The 23,465-nt window shown below is 37.0% G+C and overlaps 3 protein-coding genes across 3 annotated transcripts in view; 1 reads left to right on the top strand and 2 right to left on the bottom strand.

The window, feature by feature from the left end:
- CMSS1 (cms1 ribosomal small subunit homolog) overlaps window positions 1-23,465 on the top strand; it is a 398,583-nt gene that overhangs the window by 21,538 nt on the left and 353,580 nt on the right. The window lies entirely within an intron of this gene.
- The window catches only part of LOC120245093 (filamin A-interacting protein 1-like), a 132,155-nt gene that overhangs the window by 10,701 nt on the left and 97,989 nt on the right, over window positions 1-23,465 (bottom strand). The gene's annotated exons all lie outside the window — the stretch shown is intronic.
- Window positions 6,427-23,465, bottom strand: part of LOC120245090 (filamin A-interacting protein 1-like) — a 39,617-nt gene continuing 22,578 nt past the window's right edge. The window contains exon 2 of the mRNA XM_039251959.1: window positions 6,427-9,574. Coding sequence (XP_039107890.1) covers window positions 6,778-9,459 — 2,682 coding nt within the window. The 5' untranslated portion in view covers window positions 9,460-9,574 and the 3' untranslated portion in view covers window positions 6,427-6,777. The remainder of the gene's footprint in view (window positions 9,575-23,465) is intronic.

The raw sequence follows: 23,465 nt of genomic DNA, 5'->3' as shown, positions 1-23,465 counted from the left end.
TAGCATTATATTCAAGGTTCTTCACAGTCTGATAGGACCAGGCCCTTCAAGCTTTACCCCTACCCCAACCATCTCAGCTGAAACCACACTGCCCTGCTCATTGTTTCTTGAACCTTCGTTTTCTCATCTCTTGCTTGCCTTCACATCTCTGCTTTTGTCTCATTCTTCTCTCATAGGTGTCACTTGGCAGCACCCTGGACCAGTTTTTGTCCTCTGTTTATCTTAGTCTTCCTCATCTCCCAGCCCCTGCTCAAATCTCATCTATTTCTGAAACCTAATCCCTGAACCTTGTCCCCAGGGTAACCTGCTCCTCTTCCAAATTGCTGTAGTACTTACTCTCTGTAGAATTCCTTCTCTGCTGTGCTCTTATCTTTTAAAGTAGTCCTCTACTCCCGCCCTAGATTCTAAATCTTACACTTGAATAACTGCCTCATATAGCAAAGAGTAAAATGAGGTGCTTCATAAATATTTGTTGGTTCATTCTTATAGGTGATTTGTTGAAGAATGAAGAAAGCTTGTATTCTAATAGAAGACATTTGTGCCTCTGGTAGTTATAAACTACTAGAGAAGGAATTGAAATTTCTGAGAGAGGACTCTGGAAAGGTCTAAACAGGTTATCTCTTAAGTTCTTAGGAATCCTCCAGAAACCCATTTTCGCCCACTAAGGCAAATGTGGTTGGTTGTCTAGACTTTTCTTTATTTCTCCTGAAGGCATGTGAGAAATGGAAAGCTCATCTGAAAACACTAGTTTATAATCTGGTATTGAAAGAAACAAGGGTACAGGGTATTAACACAAATAAAAATATTCAAATACACATATGCCTTGGGCCAGTTTGTCAGGTTAGTGGAAATAATCCTTATGCAACTGAAGTCTTCAGTGCAGATTTTCAAAGTTGCTTTCTTTGAGGCTTATATTTAGTAAGTTTCAAGATTTTCATCTCTACATACCAAACATAAGAGTTTTCAAATGAGCTGTCAGATTTTTCCCACAGCAAGTAATCTAAAAGAGGAATTGGCTTATAGAGTTAAGCCATCTCTCCCATCCAGTGGTTCTCAAATGGAGGTGATTTTACACTGTGGAGAACATTTGGCCATGTCAGGAACCATTTTTGTTTGTCACAGTTGGTAGATGCTACTTGGCATCTAGTAGGTGGAAGCTAAGAATGCTCCGAGATGTCCTGCAGTGCACAGGACATCCTTCCACAGCAAAGAATCACCATACCCATACTGTTAATAGTCCTCAGGTTGCAAACATTGCTCTAATGAGAAAAGAGCTGATATGTTGAGGATTAAAAGGCTAACTCATAGAATCTTAAAAGAAGAAAACAAATCTTTAGAGACCACTAGTAGTTTAGGACACCTATAAGTGGGAAAATGAGGAAGGAGAAATTTAATAGCTGAAAGGAAACTCATGTAGATAATTGGTTTGCTTATTTATGCTCAAACTTACTTCCCAGAGGAATTTTAAGTAACTAAAAGAGGGTGTTGAGGACTTGGAAAGAATTCAGAAATCACTGAAAGTTAGAACTAAATGTGATCATAGAGGTCACCAAGTCCAGTTCTCTTTATTTCACAAAAACTCAATCACTGTTTTAGAGCCCCATTGCTGACTGGGAAAGGCGTAAACTAGAACCTGATCTTCTGTTTGCCAGCCTCAAATGCTCCCTCCCAACCAGTCACTCCACTTATTTAAATCTTTTCTTGACCAGTTTTAAGTCTCAGTTGCTCTGTGAAGCCTTGTTAATCTACTGTAGTCTTGCTTAATCTTTAGTTTATTGTGTGAATTTAGTTTACCACTTGATTAGATGTTGTCTTATACTCTTGTTTGTCTCCTTTCCTTGTTCAGAATAATAAGCTCTTCAGAAACAGTGAATCTTTTGTCTCCAAATACCTGCCCCAATGTTGGAAGGAAGGTAGGCAGTTCAGTGTGTCATGACCAGCATATTAACCAGTTGTGTCCATCTGGTGCTTTAAAGAGAAGACATTCTGCATGTCACTGAGACAAATGAGTGGGTTTGTCAGTGAACCCATTCCACCTTTCCAAAAGCCTAAAGGATGGCACAGAGTGAGACAGCCTTTGGAGATCTAGGGCCTGTATACATTGTTAGTTATACAAAGATGACTAGGCTTTCCAAAGCAAAACAAAACTCAGAGGCCAAAGGAAAAAAAAAAAACCCAGGTAACGTTACAGAAATATCACACAGGACCATTTGGCTATGAGGGAAAAAGGAATTTACTAAACTAAAACTAAAAAAGCTTTCAAAAACTGCCTCAATCAAATTTTCTCTGATAATAATTTCATAAAAAAATAAGTGAAACTTTTAAATGAAGCCACAAGAAGACTATCCCTAGGATAGCTGATTGTAATGCCAAAGGTTAGCCCAGAGTACATTTTTATAGCACCATTTTAAGTGTAAAAACTAGTGTCCTGATGGAATGTTGACAGATTTACATGTGCTGCCATATGAACAGTGTTAATTCATTATCAAATGATAAAGTACTAGCCAGTTAACTGGCTAGAGTCCCCAAGGATTTCTTAGCCCTAGTGTGTCACCTTCAGGGGATACTCTGATATATTTCACTGCACAGTGAAGGTTCTATCAGTTGGAAAGGAAAGGATTTGAAGTTTAATCTAAAAATGAATTTAAGGGGGTTTAGGGCTGGGGACTTTATTGAACCACTTATCTTCCTTGCTCTTTCATGGCATTTGCCTCACTGTGCTCTAAGGTGAATGGAGTTCTTTGTTTTGGTTCATCCAAACAGCTCTCTTTAATGTGTGTTCTGGACAATTCCCAAGAAATGCTGTAGGGTTATTGAGGGCCTGGGATCCCAGGGAGAAACAGTTTGTAGGTGTCAGACAGCCTGCTACTGCTCAACTAAAGATTCAGGCATCTATGCTTTGCTACAGTTATAAACCTAAGAACCTTCCTACCTTATAAAATGGTGGTTTTTATTAAGCTTTTCTTCTGAATAAAAAGAAAACCTGAGGAATGAGCTGTTTGTCATGCCAACCACCAGAGGGCGGAATAGTCACACTTCCTAGGACAGGGGTCATTCATTCTGACAGAGCAGCACTACAGTCAGAACACATTTGCTAATGTTTATTAATATAGGAATTTCTAAAACAGTGGAATTACTACTTTAGGATGCATACTAATCAGCAGAGGAATTTGTTAAAAGTGGAGCTTCTTGGGCCATACCCTCACAGATTCTGATTTGAATCTCTGGGTGGGACATCTGGAGTCTCATACATGTTATCTTGGATTTTACTTTGAGAAATACAGATCTTAATGTTTTGGGCATGCATTTTTGCCTGATTATGTTTTCTCTTAGGATTGCAAAGCAAAATGATTTTTTGAGGAAAAAACAATAATAGAAACCGGTATGGGTAAACTAGAATGTTGTTAAAGATCCTTCTTTGCCTTTGTCAAACAAGTTTTAAAAGAAACTCACTTTATAAAGATTCGGAATCAAAGAATCTACCAAAAACCTATTTTTTTCTGGAATTCTACTTCAGTCAATAAAGATCATCAAATCCTTAGGCTTCAAGTCTAATAATTTTAATGAAATATCCCCTTTATGACCATCTTACAATGCAACCTAATTTTATCCTTTGAGTGTCATGAAGACCCCATGCCTAATGTGTTGGCTATGTGAAATGCAGTTGCAGAGACCTCTTGGGTAGATTTATGTAATCCTGTCATCATCTTGAACTTCTATATAGAGATCTTCCTTTATATGTAAAGATCCAACTATAGTAATGCACACTGTCCTAGTAAGGGTGATGATTTTATTTTTTCCCATGCCCCCAGAGAACAGAGGCATCCTAAAGAAAAGTTTTGCCACTTTTCTTAAAAGGACAGAAGAATATGGTGAAATCATTTAAATCTGTAATAGGATGCTGCAGCCTAAAAAGTTAAAGAGATTGGGGGACTGAGTGAAATGAAAATTGGTTCTGAAGCTGGGACTTTAGATGAAATGAAATGAAAGGAAGATATTATTTTATCAGATGTATATAAAGACTATCTTTTGTGAGCTTCTTATGAGCCTCTTCTAAGAATACAAACCTTCACTCTCACATATCTCATATGAAGATTTTCCAATGTCACTTCCCTTCTCCGTTTTCAAGGTTCTTTTGTGCTTATATAGGAGTTAAAAAGAAAGTTCTGTAACCTTTGAGACACATGGATATAAAAATTTAATTTTGAAATTAAGGACGAAAGATCTAGAATGTGTGAATGGGAAGATGCTCTTTTTTAATGTGCGATTTTATGGAAAATGGAAGATGCTTTTTTTTTATCAGAAATGATCCTTTCTTTACCATAAATTTTAATTAGTAACCATTTTAATAATCTATATGTGTTGTAAATATGACAGTATTCCTAAATTTTGATGCCAATATGAATTAATACTAAAATAATCTTCCCAGTAGAGGAACCTCTAAGAGAAGTTCGGTTCCTTAAGGTCCATTAACTTCTGGTAATGTTAATCACTTGGGATGCCTATTAGTGGTTAATATCTAGAGCACATTATGAAATGAGAATTTGTGCATTATAATCATGGAACACAAATCCTGTGGTGTTAATTTTGTAGAGAATTGTTCTAGCTAACATAAGAAATTGAATTCTTACCAAATGGATGAACTATTGAATAGCCCAGAGTTTTCAAACTCTGTAAGTTTTAAGTGTGCCAGAAATGGATCCTTCCCCTCAGCACTTGGGGCAGCCAACAGAAACCTTTGGGTGGCTCATTTCTACCTTTATCCATTGTATCGAGTGCTGTGGAAGCATATTTTCTCTTTGTGTCATTATCTGACAAAGGTTGGGAAGCACTGCAAAGACTTTGTTCTTTAATTCTTTCTAGTTTTTGTCATCCTCCAAAACATTACATGTACCCTCTCTTGATTATTATCTAGAAAACATCTTATGCAGCAGGATTATCAATGTCTACTTTGAAAGTTGTAAAATTAAGTATGTCATTCCTTCTAAAGTTCTAGTTCAAGGTGACTTAAAAATAAAAGTAGTTTTGAAAACCATTTAGACCATTGTGTATTTTGTAATACAGTTGGGTCACTGCCGATTCCCAAGATAAATGTGTTTAAACAGAAGCTTTCTCATTCATCACTAGCCTCAACTTTCATCCAAATTTATTTAATGATGATGCAAGCCCACAGCGTTGGTGTTTCAGTTCATCACCATGGAAGTGTTTCTGTCAACAAATCCTCGCTTTGCTATCATGAAATTGATTTTGCAGGGAAAAGGGGGATAATTGTGGAAGATTTCTTTTACTTCTAAAGATCTTCACAATTTGCCTCAGTGTCTAAATGAATTGTGTTTAAAATCTGTAACTGGCAATAAAAATTGACCAAAGTATATTAGACCGTTATGAGGTTGGAAAAGGGAAAGTGGTATCTGAAACCTTTTTTTTTTTTTTTTGGAGTGTGACCTGGGGACCAGATTTGTAATTTAAAACATTCCTCTGAAAACTGTTGTTCTCTACTGCAGAAATATAGAACATGCTCAGAGTCCTGTAAGGTAGGTATCAGAATTCTTAGGGTGCTCTGGCTGAGTTTTTCTCACCTTGTAAATGGCATAACAATAATCATAGAAGAAACTTTCCTTAACTAATATAATGTAAGATTTTTTTTTAAATATGCCTTTTCTATAACATACGTTTGTTAGCTGTATTTGGCTTTTTTTTGCTTGTTTAGAAGTTGGGGGGGAAATGCAATTACTTTGTAAGCTTCTGAATATAGCCGACTTACAAACAAGGTAAAAAGCACCTATCTTAAATAATCCAAACTATTTTGATAACCAGATGGGAAAGAAGGACAAGAGTGACATTTTTTATTTGAAGCAGTGTTTAAGAGTATATATCATAGGGCTGATTTCAGATGTGGATGCAAATATATGTATGTTTTATGGGGGGTTTTCATCTGTAGAAGAAATACAGTCAACTCTTGATTGTCAAGGTAACTTGTATTTTCAAATGTGCTTTTGCTGGCTTTCTATCACATTTCAAAGCTGTTTCCTTTCACTATCAGCTCATATGTGCTTATAAAACTATTTAATTATTAAATATTATATAATTCACTTAGTGTCAGTAAACATTTATCAAGTTTCTTAATATGTGCTAAGCACTTTACTGGGCATAATGAATATTGAGATACATCTCAAGCAGGAAGTTAAGTTTGCTCCTGAGAGATCTTACAGTTCACTTTTAAATCAAAGAGACATAAACTTTATTTATTTGAACCACTTCCTCTTCCTCTAATAACATGTGATCAGAAGTTGACTGTAAATGGGAAGTAAGTCTTGTTTGTTTTTAAGGAAGAATGAATAAACCTTTTAAACAGAAAATAAAATTCTACTTTACATGCAAAAATATAACACAAAGTGACCAAAAAAAATTTTCAGCAAGCAATGGTAAAAGTAACAAATTATTTACTGCTTTAAAATGTTAAAGTATTTCATCAAGACAAGTTGCAGTCAAATTAATGTGAGTTATGGAAAATGAAATACATAAAGATGTATTTATACAAGTGCAGACTAAATATTTTCCATACAGGTATGTAAATGAAAAGATATACAGTAAGTGCACACTTGATATGACTATGCAGGCAACACTTAGTTAGTTTCAGATACTCTTGAATAGTTCATGCACAAACCTTCCCAAAGTACAAGTTCAGTCAGTCTTTTGGGGGATGTGGAGGGATAATTAAAAAGGACTGAGTTCCTTGCAATAATACCACTATGGACTGGATGAGGGTGAGAGACGTCAGTTATATATATTACTTACTGTAATTTGTGATTGTCGAGGAAGAGTTGTGGCTGTTGGTGTGATAGTAATACTGCTGGTGACTTTATTAGTTGTTTTGTTTAGTGCCCCATTAGTTAAGGCTTGAGTTCGGTTATCCTGTGGTGGTGTTGAAGGGCTGGCAGGTCTCACGGGGCTGGCTACAGCTTGCATGTAAGGACTTCCTAAGTGAATGTGGATTTTATTATCCTCAGTAGTTATCACACTTGAACTGTTGCTGTTTGACCGTTGAAACTGCCATGATGACTGCCGGTCAGGGGAGACTCTGAAAATCGCATGTTTGGCACTGATTTCTATCGGCTCTGGGGAACGTCCCTGCTCAGGAGAGCCTGCTGAACCAGTCATAGCCAAAACCTGAATAGGTGACATTGTCCTTTCTGGAGTTATAGAACCACAAGACTCTGGGGTCTGCGCTCTGGCAAAGGTTGCCATGGTAATTGGGGACATGCTTTGCTCTAAATTCATGAGGCCTTCAGCAGAGGTTTTGGATTTCACCGGTGTTATGGAGGCATTTTGGAGGATAGTTATCCTTTGTTTTGGGGTGCCACAGTTTGGAATCACTGCAGTGCTTGTGTAAGAGTGAGGACTCTCTGTGGTTGGACTTGTGATTTCAAGAGTGGCTGTGTTTTGGACATGGTCTGGAGTAACCTTTATATGAAGTGGCTGCCCAGGTGTGTGGCTTAGGACTAGATCTCCAGGTTGCATGAAGTTGCCATTGGGTTTAGTCTGTATTTTTCCATTCTGAGGATGGCCCTCCTTAGATTTCATCCAAGGAATCCATAGTTTCCTGTTAACAGGACAGTGGGTAGATGAATTGCATTTGAAGGAGAGCACTGATTCCTCATCATTAGGGTCCTCATCCTGGTCCTCACTCTCCTCATATAGCTGACCGTTGATGACTGCTCGTTCCAGAGGAATGAGACTCTTGTAATCAGGTGGCTCATTGTCTACTACTTCTGTCTGAACTTCTTTAGAAAATACTTGAGGGTCAGAGATGATTCTTCCATTGAGACTAGGCCGGAGGCTCTTACTGAAATGCCGATATCGCTCTAACTCTTTAGTGAGGTTTTCAATTTCTCTTCCTAAATCTCTGTTTCTGTTTTCTTGTTGATTGAGTTTCTTTTGCAGAACTGAATGATCTCCCTGGAGATGACATATCAGGTCCTCAGCTGCCATGTATTCATGAATTTTCTCTTTCAGTGCATCCACTTCTCTTGAGAGGTGTCCTGATTTAGCTTCTTCTTCTTGAAGCTTTTTGAAAAGCCATTGTTCATGGCTAGACTCTGTCTTTTCTGCTAACTTGTACTTGTCAAGTTCCATTCTAACATGTTCCAGCTCTTCAGATAAAAATTGAGCTTTATCTCGTTCAGTAGCATACCTACGTTCTAGAGTCTCATACTCATCTTCTGTTTTCATAAGGTCATCCTCAATGGCTTTCATATCCTTTAACTTTAGTCTCAGTCTTTCCACTTCTTGAGAGAGCTCTTTAATCTTATTGTTTTCTTGGTGTAATGCTGTGGTGGACTTACTAGAATCTTGATTTAATTTGTTTTTTAGGAAATCTTTCTCAATTGCTTCCAATGATTGAAGCCTATTTTTCAACATACTAACTTTGGACAGGAGGTCATTTCCTTTCTCTTCTTCTGCTTTCAGTTTGTTTTTTAGATCATCTCTCTCCTTGGTGACATTGTACATTTTTTCTTCTATGTCAGTTTTGGACTTCAGTGCCCTTTTTGTTTCCTCAATTAACTTCTCAGTAACTGTTGTCACTTTATTTTGCTCCATTTGAAGCTGAGAAGAAGCAGCTTGCAACTTATCTTCAGTTTGCTTTAATTTTTCACTCATTGTTTTCCTTTCATCTACCAGCATCACAGTTAATGTCTTCAATTTAGTTAAGTCCTCTTTTAGGGTAAATTCTGTCTTTTCCAGCCGACTTTCAATGGTTTCTAGCTCTTTGATCCTTACTTTTAAACTCTCCAGTTCTTGCGACAACTGCTTTGTGGTCATCCTTTCTTTTTCTAAATTGCATTTCAGAGAGTAACATTCTTGTTTGCTCTTGTTGAAGGCATCTTCTAATTTTTCCAAAGCCATAATTCTTTTATTAAGGTTTTCAACCTCGAGTTTAAAGTCTTTACTCTGTGATGTTTCCTTTTCGAGCCTCTTATTGAGATCCCTGCACTGCTCCTCCATTTTTATGAGTTCTTCATCCTTCCCTTCCATTTCTAGCACACGTTTCCTGAGCTCCTCCACTTCAGCCATGATACCACAGTTTCCATATTCTCCCTTGTTGATTTTTTCTTTTATATCTTGCAGCTCCTCTTCTGCTTTTCGTAAAGACCGGTTTGTCTCTTCTAACTCATCAATTTGCCGGCTGAGTGCTGCCAACTTTTGTCGAAGCTGGCGATTTTGGCTGTCCTCATTGGTGAGCTTTGCCATAATTGTTTCTTGGTTCTGGTGAAACCTTGTGGTTTGTGTTTGCAGTTCTTTCTCTAGTCTGGCTGCCTTCTGCTCTTCTTCCTGAACTCTGGTTTCAGCAAGGGCTAGTTTAGCATGTGTTTCCTTCGCACTTGTGGTTAGGTCTTGGATTTTCTGTCTTTGAAGGGCAAGCTGTGCCGTCAGCCTTTGTTGTTCATCCACCACCATCAAAGCGAAAGACTTCAGTTTGGTCAGCTCCACTTTCAGGGCGGTGACCTTCTTTTCCTTTTCTTGCTCCTTCTTCTCCTGGGATTCAGTTTCTTGGTCAATCAGCGTCTTTAATCTAAAAAATAAAAGAGTGCATTCTGTTTTGTGACTGGTACTTTAGCAACTTCTCAGCTGTGATTAAACATTTATGTAATTTAGAAAGTTTTATCAGCTATACAGAATATGCAAAGGAATTCCTGTACTTGACTGGCAAGGAGAATCTTGATAAAAAGCTCTATTTTGCTTTTTTGCTTTCACTACTACCTTTGCCCCCTCCCCTTGTTGACTGGTAATAGTTATAGTTGACCAGGAGTCTTACTAGAAAAGTAAAGGCAAAAATAGTTGGTTTAAATTGCTTGTGTATGGGGCACCTGGGTGGCTCAGTCAGTTAAGCAATAGACTTCAGCCCAGGTCATGATCTCACGGTTTGTGAGTTTGGGCCCCACATGGGGCTATATGCTGACAGTGCAGAGCCTGCTTGGGATTCTCTCTCTCTCTCTCAAAATAAATAAACATACATACATAATAAACACATACATACATAGCTAGCTTGTGGAACAGAATCTGTGGACAATCTAGCTTGAAAGCTATAAAAACAGACACAAGTTTGAGGTTCAAGTGGACCTGACTTCAATATTGGCCATCCTCTATACCAGCTAATTAACAGCTAAGGCTGTTATTTAGCATCCCTCAATTTCCTCATATGGATAATGGAGGCAATAACTGTATTATCTCAGCAGCCATTTGTGAAAATTAAATGAGATAATTCATCTAAGATTCTCATAGTGCTGGCACATAGTAATAAGTATTTCGTAGTGTTAGTTATTGCTGTTGTTCTTTTTTATTAATGTGGTTATTGTTACATTTATAAAATAGTTTGCTTGAACCATTATAATATGTGTACATTATGTTTGGTGCTCAATTTCTTGATAAACAGATAAAATTGAGATAAAATTTTATTCACATTGCCTAGAAGTTATGTGCTTCACTGATGGACCTCTCTATCAATTAAAACTTGGTTTACACTTTGCCAGGAATGACATTTTGCCAGGAATCACTTATTTCACATGTATCTTTATCCCCATAGTGGCTGTTAGTTGAATGAGGGTAATTGAGAGGCATCTGAAGGGGTTTAGAATTTTTGTAACATGTGGGAAGAACACAGGGTTTGATAGGAAAGAGTTTATCAAGTAAAGTCAGATGGTAGAAATGATGAAGGAAAAACTATCAGGAACATAGTAACACCCTCTTAAATAATGACTTACAATGTTACTTTTTTCTCTTTTTAAATTTGTTGGCATAAGGACGTCATTTTACATGCAATATAAATGATCTCTTCCACACACTTTTTCTCCTCAGCAGTGAGGTCAGAGTTTCAAATTTGTGGTAGTCTTAATTACATTGGGAATGGGCTGATTATACAGGAAGTTATTACAGCTTTGCAGTATTGTTATACAGACTAAAAGAAATGGAATCCCTGAAGAACGGAACTAAAGGACTTGTCATGGATAAAAAGTGATAAACATTTACTTTCTGATCAAACATAAAGAGTTCATAATTTACTGTATCTTTTCTGTTAAGAATGAGTTAATTATCCAATGCAGGTCTTTAATCCTTGCCATAAAACTTTCTTTTTGAAAGTTGTTTAACAGTTTAAAAAGACATTTTATTTTTATTTATTAAAAAATTTTTTAAATAGTTTATCGTCAAGTTGGTTTATATATAACAGTGCTCATCCCACCAAGTGCCCTCCCCCATGCCCATCACTCCCCTTCCCTCTCCCCCACTCCCATCAGCCCTCAGTTCTTAGCATTCAAGAGTTTCTCATGGTTTGCCTCCCTCCCTCCCCCAACTATTTTTCCCCTTCTTCTCCCTCATGGTCCACTGTTAGCTTCCTCCTAATCCACCTATATGTGCAAACATATGGTATTTGTCCCTGCCTGACTTATTTTGCTCAGCATAACACCCTCAAGTTCCATCCATGTTGCTACACATGGCCAGATTTCATTCTTTCTCATTGTCATGTACTATTCCATTGTATAAATATACCACATCTTCTTGATCCATCATCAGTTGATGGACACTTAGGTTCTTTCCATGTTTTGGCTATTATTGAGAGTGCTGCTATGAACATTGGGGGTACATGTGCCCCTGTGCATCAGCACTCCTGTATCCCTTGGGTAAATTCCTAGCAGTGCTATTGCTGGGTCATAGGGGAGTTCTATTGTTAATTTTTTGAGGAACCTCCATACTGTTTTCTAGAGGGGTTGTACCAGCTTACATTCCCATCAACAGTATAAGAGGGTGCCCATTTGTCCACATCCTCGCCAGCATCTAGAGTCTCCTGATTTGTTCATTTTAGCCACTCTGACCCGTGTGAGGTGGTATCTCAGTGTGGTTTTGATTTGTTTTTCCCTGATGATGTGGGATTTTGAGCATCTTTTCATGTGTCTTTTGGCCATCTGGATGTCCTCTTTGGAGAAGTGTCTGTTCATGTCTTCTGCCCATTTCTTCACTGGATTATTTGTTTTTCAGGTGTGGAGTTTGATGAGTTCCTTATAGATTTTGGATACTAGCCCTTTGAAAGGACATTTTAAAAGGAAATTAATTTGTAAGAGTCTTCTTGGAAAAGTCTTTCTTAAGATTCTAATCTACTGTTTAAACTACACAAGAAGAACATGTTTAAAATAACTGTATAATGTAAGAATTTGCAACTTTTTTGTGGGGAGGATACACTTTTATTTTTTCCTGTTTTGAGAACCTAACAGGAGGCTGGTTCAAGGGCTGCAGCCTGTGAAATTCTGAAGAAGCTGAGCTGGATGCTGGGGTGGGGTTCATGATGATCTCATCCACAGTCTTGGCAAGGAGGCTTACCCATGGCTTCTGGCCCTTTCCTACTCTCTCTTTGAGACACCTGGGAGCCTGAGGAACATGGTGTCTCCTTCCCGAATGATCATAGGACTTCACAAGCCAGTAGTAAAGTCCATGGGCAAACTGCTTTGGTGGTGAAATAGTTACAGAAACTTTGGCAAAGCACTTCTTCCTCCCACCTTAGTATTAGAATCATATTTAACAATGCTCTGAGCATAACTAACTGCAGTGAAATATTTTCCCCTCTTTATATCACAGTTCTTAGAGTTTTATTAGAGAACAGTTTCACAAAAAACTTTTCAGGATTTGTTTTAACTTATTAAATAATACCATGTGTGATCATTTTCATGAGAAGGGCATGCATTTTCTTAGTATATACAAGAAGGAAGATTGTTTTGCAGTGCAGTGAAAAACGCACTAAAACTGAATGGTGATTAGTGAGTCTTGGCAGAGCTGTAACTGGCAAAAAAAGATTTTGAAGAAGTTTAAATTGTTTCCATTGTGTTCACTTTTTTTTAACAGCAAACATGATGCATCTTTTTCATCATGGTTGCAAGGTCATGTATCTTTTTCATGGTTTCTGGAAATCAGTTGGCATCCCCTTCTGTTCCCAAGCCTTATCTTACACGGTAGGCACATAAAACTGATAATTTGAGCACATTTGCTTTCAGTAATTCCTTACTACTTGTTTCCTAACAACCTGCTATTTCCCTGGGCCAGTCCCATGAGCATATCACAAGACTTTCAACAGGCTAGTCAGGTAAGGCCTGTCAGAGAGGGAAATAGGAGTTTATATGCTGAAGGAGTTATACTCCTAATCATCAACTCAGGCAGGAGCTTAGGACTAGCACCAGGGAGGACTGAGGATAGAAGAGAGGCTCTGATAGAAGCTTCTCAGAGCCAGTTGGGTGCCAGTAGTGCTCTTGCACTGTGTGTGTGTGTGTGTGTGTGTGTGTGTGTGTGTGTGTGCGTGTGTGTGAGAGAGAGAGATTAAGAGAAGCTGATTATACTACTGAATTGGAATTAGCACTTCTGGTAGAGTGAAAGGTAAAGTGATTTACCCTAAATCATTCACTGTTTCTTAGCTTATATTCATAAGTATATGAAGGCTGAGACTGAGGTTAGTTTATGGACTTGAAGAAAGATGTTTCTGTGCAAAGTTAGCAAGTCCTTATAGGATTTGAAACTGCAAGCCTGGCTTGTTGTACACAGTGCCCTATATAGGGAAGCTAATTTTTACACTGCTTATTACTAATCCAGGTGTGTGTGAGTGTGTGTGTGTGTGTGTGTGTGTGTGTGTGTGTGTCTTTTTCTTTCAAATATATATGAGAGCTTTCGGTGAATATTTGCTGTTGACTCTATTTTAGTCATTTGAGGTCTACAGTCACATATCCAAAACTTCTGAAGCCAAATGTTTTCAAAGTTGTACTTTTCCAAATTTTAGAAAGGCAGTAGGGAACATCTGTCATATCGTACAGCTCCTGCCAAGCCTGTGCCACCACCTCCTAGGCAAACCTCTGAATATCTCTATAGTGAACCATGTGAATAGTTATACTAAGTGTGATAATCAACATAATAAATAGCCTCACATCTCTTCAGGCTTTGCTGCCAGGTGAATTCAGTGAAGAAATTCTGCCACAGTTTAGAAAAAAAATTGCATTGTTCCTTTGTTTTCAAAATTGCAGACAAGGGTTGTGGATGTTTGAAAATGTTATAGACTGTTAGTGTCTTTGGGGTAAGGAGGGTGTGAAGGGAAGGGTCCTAGGCCTGCTTTCTTCTTCAGCTGGATTGAGTCTGAAATAAAATAGTACCTTAATTTTCTATTTTCATTATTTTTCTTTGCTTCATAATGGGTTTTAGGCATTGATGCCGACTAACTGTATATGCTAATACAGATTATCACTGACTCTGGGTTTGCTAGCAAAAGCAGGTAAATGATTTTGAGAGCTTTTAACCCGGGTACTCACAGTCATGAAAGCAGCACAGACTTTGTGATGCAGAATGCCTAGATATAAAATCCATACCCTCAGAACTGTGTAGTCAAATTATTGTTCCTTTTTTTGTGAATAGTTCCAATTAAGACACCTTTATGCAGGGATGTTTGTATAATCTTTGCTAGGGTTTCTCTAACCTCAGAACTATTGGCATTTTGAGCCAAATGATTGTTGTGGGGGAATGTGCTGTGCATTGTGAGATGTTTAGCAGCATCTTTGGTCTTGACTCACTAGATGCCAGTAGCACCCCTTTTCTCCCCAGTTGTGACAACCAAAAGTATCTCCAGACATTACTTGTCCAATGTCTCCTTGGGGAGCAGGGCACGAAATCACCCCTAGTTGAGAACCAGTAATCAGTTAGTGTGTGTGTTTATGGATATCTACGTAGGTCAGTCTGTCATTAGAGTTAGATTCTCCATCATTCCGCAGACTCAGCTTTAATTAAGCAGGTGCAACAGGAAGTTCCCACCTGAGTTACATATATACCTGGTGATTAGATCTTCCCTGCAGATGTCCTGTTCTTTACCAGTGCTTCTCACAGTTTAAGGTGCATCTGAATCAGCAAGGAATCTTGTTAAATTGCAGCTTCCCATTTAGTAGATGGGAATGGGCCTCAAAATTTGCATTATATGAAGCTCCCAAGTGATGCCAGGACTGACTATGGGTAGCAAGGTTTTACTATTTAAAGGTTTGCAGAAATGGTACTCTGACAAATATTAATTCAGCCAGTTGTTTGTTATTGATCATACCCCAATCTGTGGGCATAGCCTGTATTCCTGACCCACAGGGCCGTCCATTTTTTTTCATAGAGAACACCAGTTAGGAGACCATGACTAAAATTGCTAAATTTCATCCAAACTACTAGAAAAAAATGACTCCATATACGTCTCATAGGTGGTGGTTCAGTAGCTAAATTTTCAACTAAAAAAGGCAGTAAATAATTTTAGTTCCAATTTGTGATTCTCCTCACCCAGCCCAAAGATTTAAAATAAAGGAGACTGTATAGTAGCCACCATTCTTTATTTAGTGCCAATGAGGTTCTGCTAAGCACTGAAGTAAGTCTATGCATCTATTGGTACTAATTTCATGGTAAGCTTATACGGTTTGGGATTATTATCTCTATTTTACAGCCATGAAAATTGAAGCTCAGAAAGGTCAGGAAGGTCCAAAGCCCAATTCCACATTGCCTCTCCAACAAAGAACACAAACTTATTACTTCAACCTGCTCCACACACAATGTCTTCCCCCCGCCCCAAAATTCTGTGTGTTGGGGAAACTATCAACCGAAAGAAAAATTCTCTTTATCATTGTGCTTGCATTCTTTTTAGTTCATATCTCAAAGAGCAGTGGTTTTTAAATGTTTGCTCTTCTATCTCCTAAAATAATTTTTTATTATGTACAACTAGTTTGTTCATATAAAGAATTTCCCTTAGCAAATATCATTCACCTTTTCTCAGCCTGTTGAGGTATAATTAACAAATAAAATTATAAGATATATAAACTGTACATGATGATTTGATGTGTATACACACACACACACACACACACACACTGTGAAAGGATTCCCACCAAGTTAACATGTCCATCACCTCACATATTCACCTTTTGTAGGTGTGAGAACACTGAAATGAAGTTCTACTTGCTTAGCAAATATCCCAGTACTATCAGCTGTAGTCACCATGTTATATATTAGATCCACAGACCTTATTTCATCTTTATAATTAGAAGTTTGTATCCTTTTACCTCTTCTTGTTTCCTGCTCCCACCTCCCACCCCCAACCTCTAGCAAACACCACTGAACTTTGTTTCTATAAAATTCAATTTTTTTTTTTTATCCACATATAAGTAATCTATCTGGCTTTTTTTCACTCACTATAATGCCCTCCAGGTTCATCTTTGTTTTTGCAAATAGGATTTCCTTCTTTTTTTAAGGCTGAATAATATTCCATCTTTTATATATATATATATCATATATATATAAAATCACATTTTCTTTATCCATTCATCTGTTGTCAGACACTTAGGTTGTTTCCATACTTTGACAATTGTGAATAATGCTGCAGTGAACATGAGAGTTCAGACATCTCTTCAAAACAGTGATTATTACCTTTGGACATACACCCAGAAATGAGATTGCTGGAATATGTGGTAGTTCTTAAAAAATTTCTCGAAGAACCTCCATATTATGTTCTACAGTGACTGTTCTCATTTACATTCCCACCAGCAGTGTACAGGAGTTCCCTTTTCTTAACATCCTTGCTAACATTTGTTATCTCTTGTCTTTTGATAGTTCCCAACAGGTGTGAGATGATATTTCATTGTAGTTTTCATTTGCATTTCATTTCCCTGATAACTAGGGATGTTGAGTACCTTTTTCATGTATCTGTTAGCCATATGTATGTCTTTTTTGTTTTTGTTTTACGTGTTTCTTAATATTTTTTATTTTTGAGAGAGAGAGACAGATCACAAGCAGGGGAGGGACAGAAAGAGAGGGACACACAGAATCCAAAGCAGACTTCAGGCTCTGAGCTGCGGGCACAGCAGCGCCCAATGTGGGGCTCAAACCCACAGACTTGCAGAAATCATGACCTGAGCTGACGTTGGATGCTTAACCGACTGAGCCACCCAAGTGCCCCTATATATGTTTCCTTTGGAAAAATGTCTATTCCGTTTCCTTGCTCACTTTTTAATTTGTTTTTTGCTATTGAGTTGTATGAGTTCCTTATATATTTTGAATATCAACCCCTTATTGGATGTATATAACATTTGCAAGTATCTTCTCCCATTCCATAGATTACCTTTTTATCTTGTTGATAGTTTCCTTGCTGTATAGAAAGAAGCTTTTCAGTTTGATAGAATTTCATTGTTTATTTTTGCTTTTGTTTCCCTTGCCTGAGGAGAATATCTAGAAAAATGTTTTATGGCTGATGTCAAAGAAATTACTGCCTATGTTTTCTTCTAGGAATTTTATGGTTTTGTGTCTCACATTTAGGTATTTAATCCGTCTTTTGTTTATTTTTGTGTATGGTATAAGGAGGTCCAGTTTCATTCTTTTCCATGCAGCCATCCAGTTTTCCCAGCACCATTTATTGAAGAGACTGTCTTTCCCCCATTGTATATTCTTGTCTCCTTTGTCATAGATTAATTGACCGCATAAGCATGGGTTTATTTTTGGTCTGTTCTGTTCCACTGATCTGCATGTTTATTTTTGTCCCTGTATCATACTGTTTTGAGTACTACAGCTTCATAGTATATCTTGGAATCTGGGATTGTGATACCTCCAGCTCTGTTGTTCTTTCTCATGATTGGTTTGGCTATCCAGCATCTTTCGTGGATAATAAACGTAGTATTATTTATTCTGGTTCTGTGAAAAATGTTATTTATTTGATAGGGATTGCATTAAATCTGTAGATTGCTTTGGGTAGTATGGACATTTTAACAATATTTATTCTTCCAATCCAAAAGCATATCATTCCATTTCTTGTGTCATCTATTTCTTTCATTAATGTTTTATAGTTTTGGTCTTTCATCTCCTTTGCTTTTGGCATAAAATCCAAAAAGACATTGCCAAGACAATTACGGAGGAGCTTAGCCCCTATGTTTTCTTCTAGGGGTTTTGTAGTTTCAGGCCTATGTTCAAATCTTTAATCCATTCCCAAATTACTTTTGTGTATAAAATAAAATAGTGGTCATCCAGTTTATTCTTTTTCATGTGTATATTCAGTTTTCCCAGAACCATTTACTGAAGAGACTATCCTTTCCTACTGTATATTCTTGGCTCCTTTGTTGAAAATAAATCGGACATGTTAGGATATGGGGTCTTTTGGTTTGTTTTTTTTTTCCTCTGGGGCCTTTATTTTTGTTCCAGTGGTCTATGTGTCTGTTTTTTATGCAAATACCATACTTTTTTTGACTACTATAGATTTTGTAATATAATGTGAAATCAGGTATCATAATGCCCCAGGCTTTGTTCTTTCTCTTTGTTCTTCTTCTTTGTTCTTCTTTCCAAAGATTGCTTTGGCTAGTCAAGGTTTTTTGTGCCTACATATACATTTTAAGATTGTTTTTTGTATTTCTATGAAAAATGCCATTAGGATTTTGATAGGGAGTATACTGAGTTTATAGATTGTTTTGGAAAGTAATATTAATTCTTACGATCTGTGAACATTGAGTATCTTCCCATTTATTTGTGTCTTCGGTTTATTTCATTAGTGTTTCGCAGTTTTCACTGGGCAGCTCTTCCTTGGATAAATTTATTTCTAAGTATTTTATTCGTTTTCTTGCTATTGTAAATGGGACTGTTTGTTAATTCATGTTTCTAATCCAGTAATCGAATAGTTTACTAAAAGGATTTTTAGGAGCGCCTGGGTGGCTCAGTCAGTTAAGCATCTGCCTCTTGATTTCAGCTCAGGTCACGATCTCATGGTTTGTGAGATGAAGCCCCATGCTGGGCTGTATGCTGACAGCGGGAAGTCTGCTTGGGATTCTCTCTCTCTCTCCTCTCTCTAACCATCCCCCCACCTGTGCATTCTCTCAAAATGAATAAACATACAAACAAAAACAGGGGCACCTGGATGGCTCAGTCAGTTAAGCATCCAACTCTTGGTTTTAGCTCAGGTCACGAACTTACCGCTTTGTGGGTTCAAGCCTTACATTGGTTTCTGTGCTGGCGGTGCTGAGCCTGCTTGGGATTCTCTCACTTCTTCTCTCTGTGTCCCTTCCCACTTGCACTGTCTGTCTCTCTCAAATATATTAAAAAAGGATTTTTAAAAACTAAGTACCTCTTCATTTTACAGCTGCCATCCAAAAATTCTTATTCAAGGATTAAATAATTGCAAAAGATATATATTAATATTTGATGTATAATCTAAAAGTCACCATTGGCAAACTAGTTGTCCAAATCAGACATTCAGGAAAAGTCTGACTTCATTTTCCAACTTAAGTAAATGTGTAAATATCCATCTCTTTGGCAACCATTTCACTTATAAAAGAGATGGCATAGCAGCTTGCCCCAAGTTGTTTCCAGGTGAAGACACAAGCACTGCTTCCTCTAGTGGTTTTGAAGCTCTTGCTGCTCTGCACTCATGAGACACTCTCGGGTGGAAGTCTTTCTGTAGTTGTCCCTTTGCTCTGTGCCCCAGAGAATTTTCCAGCCCAGGAAGATGCATTTGGTAAAATTTTGTTAAGTTAGAAAGACTGTTTTGAAAGGATTGCTGGAAAACTCAGTGCAAGAAGCCCTTTTGTTGGCAGATTTGTTTTAAAAAGCATATGTGAATTGATTGTGGATGTCGACATTGACTCCTTTTCTCCATGCTTATAACTCTGGGAAGTCTTTGAGTACCTTCAGGGGTATGTGTACCCCAGTCTAAAGACTGCTGTCTTGGAGTACTCATCTTCATGTTCAAGTACTGATAGCACAGGATTATAGGACTATTCACTGAATCCTGTCCAATAAAAACAGGTTGTAGAAGCTGGTTTCATGGACACAAATTGAGATAGTTAAATCTAAACTGGCTTAAAGCAGTGTCTTGTTACAGCTTTTTCTTTAGAGTTTCTTTTATGGCTTAGAACTGTTATAACTTACTGTGGTTTATCACTATTCTTATGTGCAACACTAATTTCCTTGTTTTTTCAAAAATATCACATATGTCCTCTTGAATGTTCTTTGGTCCTAACCATAAAGCTGGTTCTTTACTACAAATTATATATTCAGAGGGCCTTTTTAGTTTTTATTTACACACACATATGTCAGCACACATGTGTGACTATATTTTATCTCCCCTTTGTGAGACAGTTAGTAATATTCATCATATAACACATATGAAACAGATGGTTTGTCTAAATGCTCAAATGCCAGTCATACCCATGATATTTCATAATTTTCACCACTTCTGATTGTATCTTATTTATGTGCATTACAATCAACCCTATTAAAATACAAGCTTTTTAAGAATCGGGCACATGTCTGATTCATTTGTTTCTTCTATAAATATGTTTACTACAAAGCCCTTACATGTGGAGGGTATATCAAATGTTTTATTTGTTTACCAAAATGAATGTTTTTTGAAGGAATGAATGATATGCCTTCCATGGAAAATACTTTAGCATTGTCTTGAATAATTTTATTCAGCTTTAAAGAAGACACCCTCATGTTTACTATGTTCATGGTTTTAAGTATTTAAAAAAAATGAGGTGTAAGTGGTTTTCCCATTGGTGTTCTCCAAGTACATTATTGGATTTTTGAAAGAACCAAGACTGTTGCAATATTCCTTTTTCCTTCTTCAGATTCCTGCATTAAATTATATGTGCTTGCTTGTTTGAGAAAAGAGATTGGTGGTAAATGTCCATATCCTAGGCCCTCATTCTGCTTTTTGTTATTTCGTCTGCAAACAAAGGAATGGTTCTTTAATTTTTTCCTTACAGTCCAGAGCTCTACTGGACAAATATGTTCATTACACAAACAACATTAATCAATAGCAAATGAAACAGAAAAGGAATATTCATCTACAATCTGACCAACCTAATACATCAATTATATTTCTACTTTTCCAGATTTTTTTCACTTGTTTTAAACACCTAGCCTGTATAAATAAATGTAGAGTGATTATCAAGCAGTAAAACCAATTCTACAAGCCATTAATGGCACTGTGTTGTTTCTGTTAGCTGTAGAAATCAATCTGTACGGAGGGAACTTCAGAGTCAGCTTACCTTTTCATCTGTCATTTTTAGGAGACACCTACTCCACTATATTTATTATATAGATCCTGAATTTAAGTTTTTGTTATGAATATGGCAAAACTTGTTCATTTGATTTGCAAACAACAAAGGAATTACTTAGTTCTGGGGATATACTGAGATGAACAGGGGAGGGTTCCTGTTTTCAAAGCATTCATAGGCTTTGGGAAAGAATGAACAGATAGTTCCAGTGCAATTCAGTAAAGATTCCAGAGCATTAGTTTTCAAACTTTTTGGTCTAATGATTCATTTGTACTCTTAAAAATTATTGAAGATTATATCTATCAATATTTACTATATTAGAAACTCAGACTAAGATTTTTAAATGTTTATATGTTTATTAAAAATAATAAGCCATTGTATATCAGCATATTTTATGAAAAATAACTTTTTCGAAACAAAAAACTTAGAGGGAATATTTGCATTATTTCCTGTTTCTGCAAATTCCAATGTCTGGCTTTGTCAGAGTAGTGACTTCACAGCACCTCATGTAGCCTCTGGAAAACTCCGTGTATACTTTTAAGAGAATGAGAGTGAAAAAAATGGTGTTTTTATGAAAATAACTTTGAACTTGCAGAGCTCTTGAAAGGGATTACACTTTGAGAACCACTTCTCTCAAGGATAGTCTGAAGTATAAATGACAAATATGTCCCCTGAAAAGCCTCTAGTTTGGGCTATCACCTGCTGTAGGCTGTAACTGAGTGAGCCCCTTGCTTCATCCAGATTCACTGACCTACTCACACTGCTCCAGTGTTTCCATCATTAATAAAACTAGTTTGTTCCCTATCTCGGATAGGTAGAGGATTCTCTGCCTTTAATACCTCTCACCCAGTTCTAAGAAAAATCCTAAATGACAAAACTGTCTCCGTAAGACATTGTATTTTATTTGAAACCATTAATTTGAAATAAGGTCATGAAATCACAAAGTTGCCTCATTTTTAAAATGCATCCATCCACAGTGCTGTGCATATCAGCTGATATTTGATTCATTTCATTGTTTTGAAGTAGCTACAATGAACACTTACCATATGCAAGATACTGTGCTTGTTATTTCTCAGTTTACCTTTTTCTGCCAAAACCAGCCTGTCATAAACTTATAGTTTCCCATTAACAAGCACATAGTGTGATCAAACCAAATTGTTTGTTCTTAAGATACATGAAATATTATATCTCTTATTCTAATTCTAGGTGTGAAACTTCACTTTGAAGGGCCTCAATTTCTAGCTTTGCTATTATTCTTCCAGAGCTAGTTAATACATTACTTTTTCTTCCTGGTTTAACATGTTAATCACTAAGCAGGAACTATATACATAACATTGCTTTATTCATTTTCATATCTCCTCTCATGGCTAGACTTTGATAGTGTGGTTATGATTATATTCCACCATATCTTTTAGCACTTCTTTCCTAACATATAATTTTAATTGTTGCACTGCATTGACAGCAGCTACATTCATAGTTAAATAACCGCAGAACTCTAAGCAGTTTGCAGAATACATATAAGCAATTGTTTTAGAAAGTTTCTTAGTTTGAGATAGTTCTTGATAATCAAGCCTATAATTTATGTTTCTTTGCTCTACTCCCTTTTTCAATGGGACTTTTCACTGTTTAGTCTGATTTTTAGGAGCACTCATAAAAATAGCTATGACCAGTCTTTTTTATTCAATGTGTGCTGCTTCCTTTTATTTCTCTCACAAGTCAAAGGTTTTTTTCAAAATTACAGCTACAGCATACCATAGTCATAATGTAATGCTCAATTCATTTGACTTGGTCAGCAAGATCTAGAAGAACAGTAACACTTTTTTTGGCATCTGCTAGCTGAGTATGAGTGTACATCTGTGTCTGCTTTATGTCCTTGTTATTGAAGATCCTGTCATCATCATTGAGATCATTTAGACACATCATAAATGGGTCCATATCCAGCAAGATGAGTTACTACTTTTCCTTCACTGTGAAACAAGAATTGGGGCATGAAGTGACAGAGGAGGTTTTGGCTGGTGTCAGAGGAATCTATTTTAAAAATGGGGCATTTTGAGTGGGACTTTTCATTATCTGAACAATTTTGTTTGGATCCCCAGGGATTAGGGCAAGTGAAATTATAAGATGCAAATATTCAATGACCTATTAATTTTAAGGAGATTGGAAGCTTTTAGCAGAAAAGTAAGATCCTTATAGGAGCCTATGAAACCCTCACATTGAACAGAGGGACAGGGGTTGGGGCAAATCTCCTTCTTAAAAGCAAAACAAAAAACAAAGAACTGACTGGAAAAAGCAAAAAAAAAAAAAAAAATCTTGAGACGAAGGGTCTCCTAGAAAGAAAAACTGCTGAAAAGTGTAGTTTTAGAGCCAGAAAAAGACCACTCTGAG

The sequence above is a fragment of the Hyaena hyaena genome, unplaced genomic scaffold (genome assembly GCF_003009895.1).
Source record: "Hyaena hyaena isolate Hyena2069 unplaced genomic scaffold, ASM300989v1 scaffold_407, whole genome shotgun sequence".
Classification (NCBI taxonomy): Eukaryota; Metazoa; Chordata; class Mammalia; order Carnivora; family Hyaenidae; genus Hyaena; species Hyaena hyaena.
This window is presented reverse-complemented; position numbering and strand designations above follow the sequence as displayed.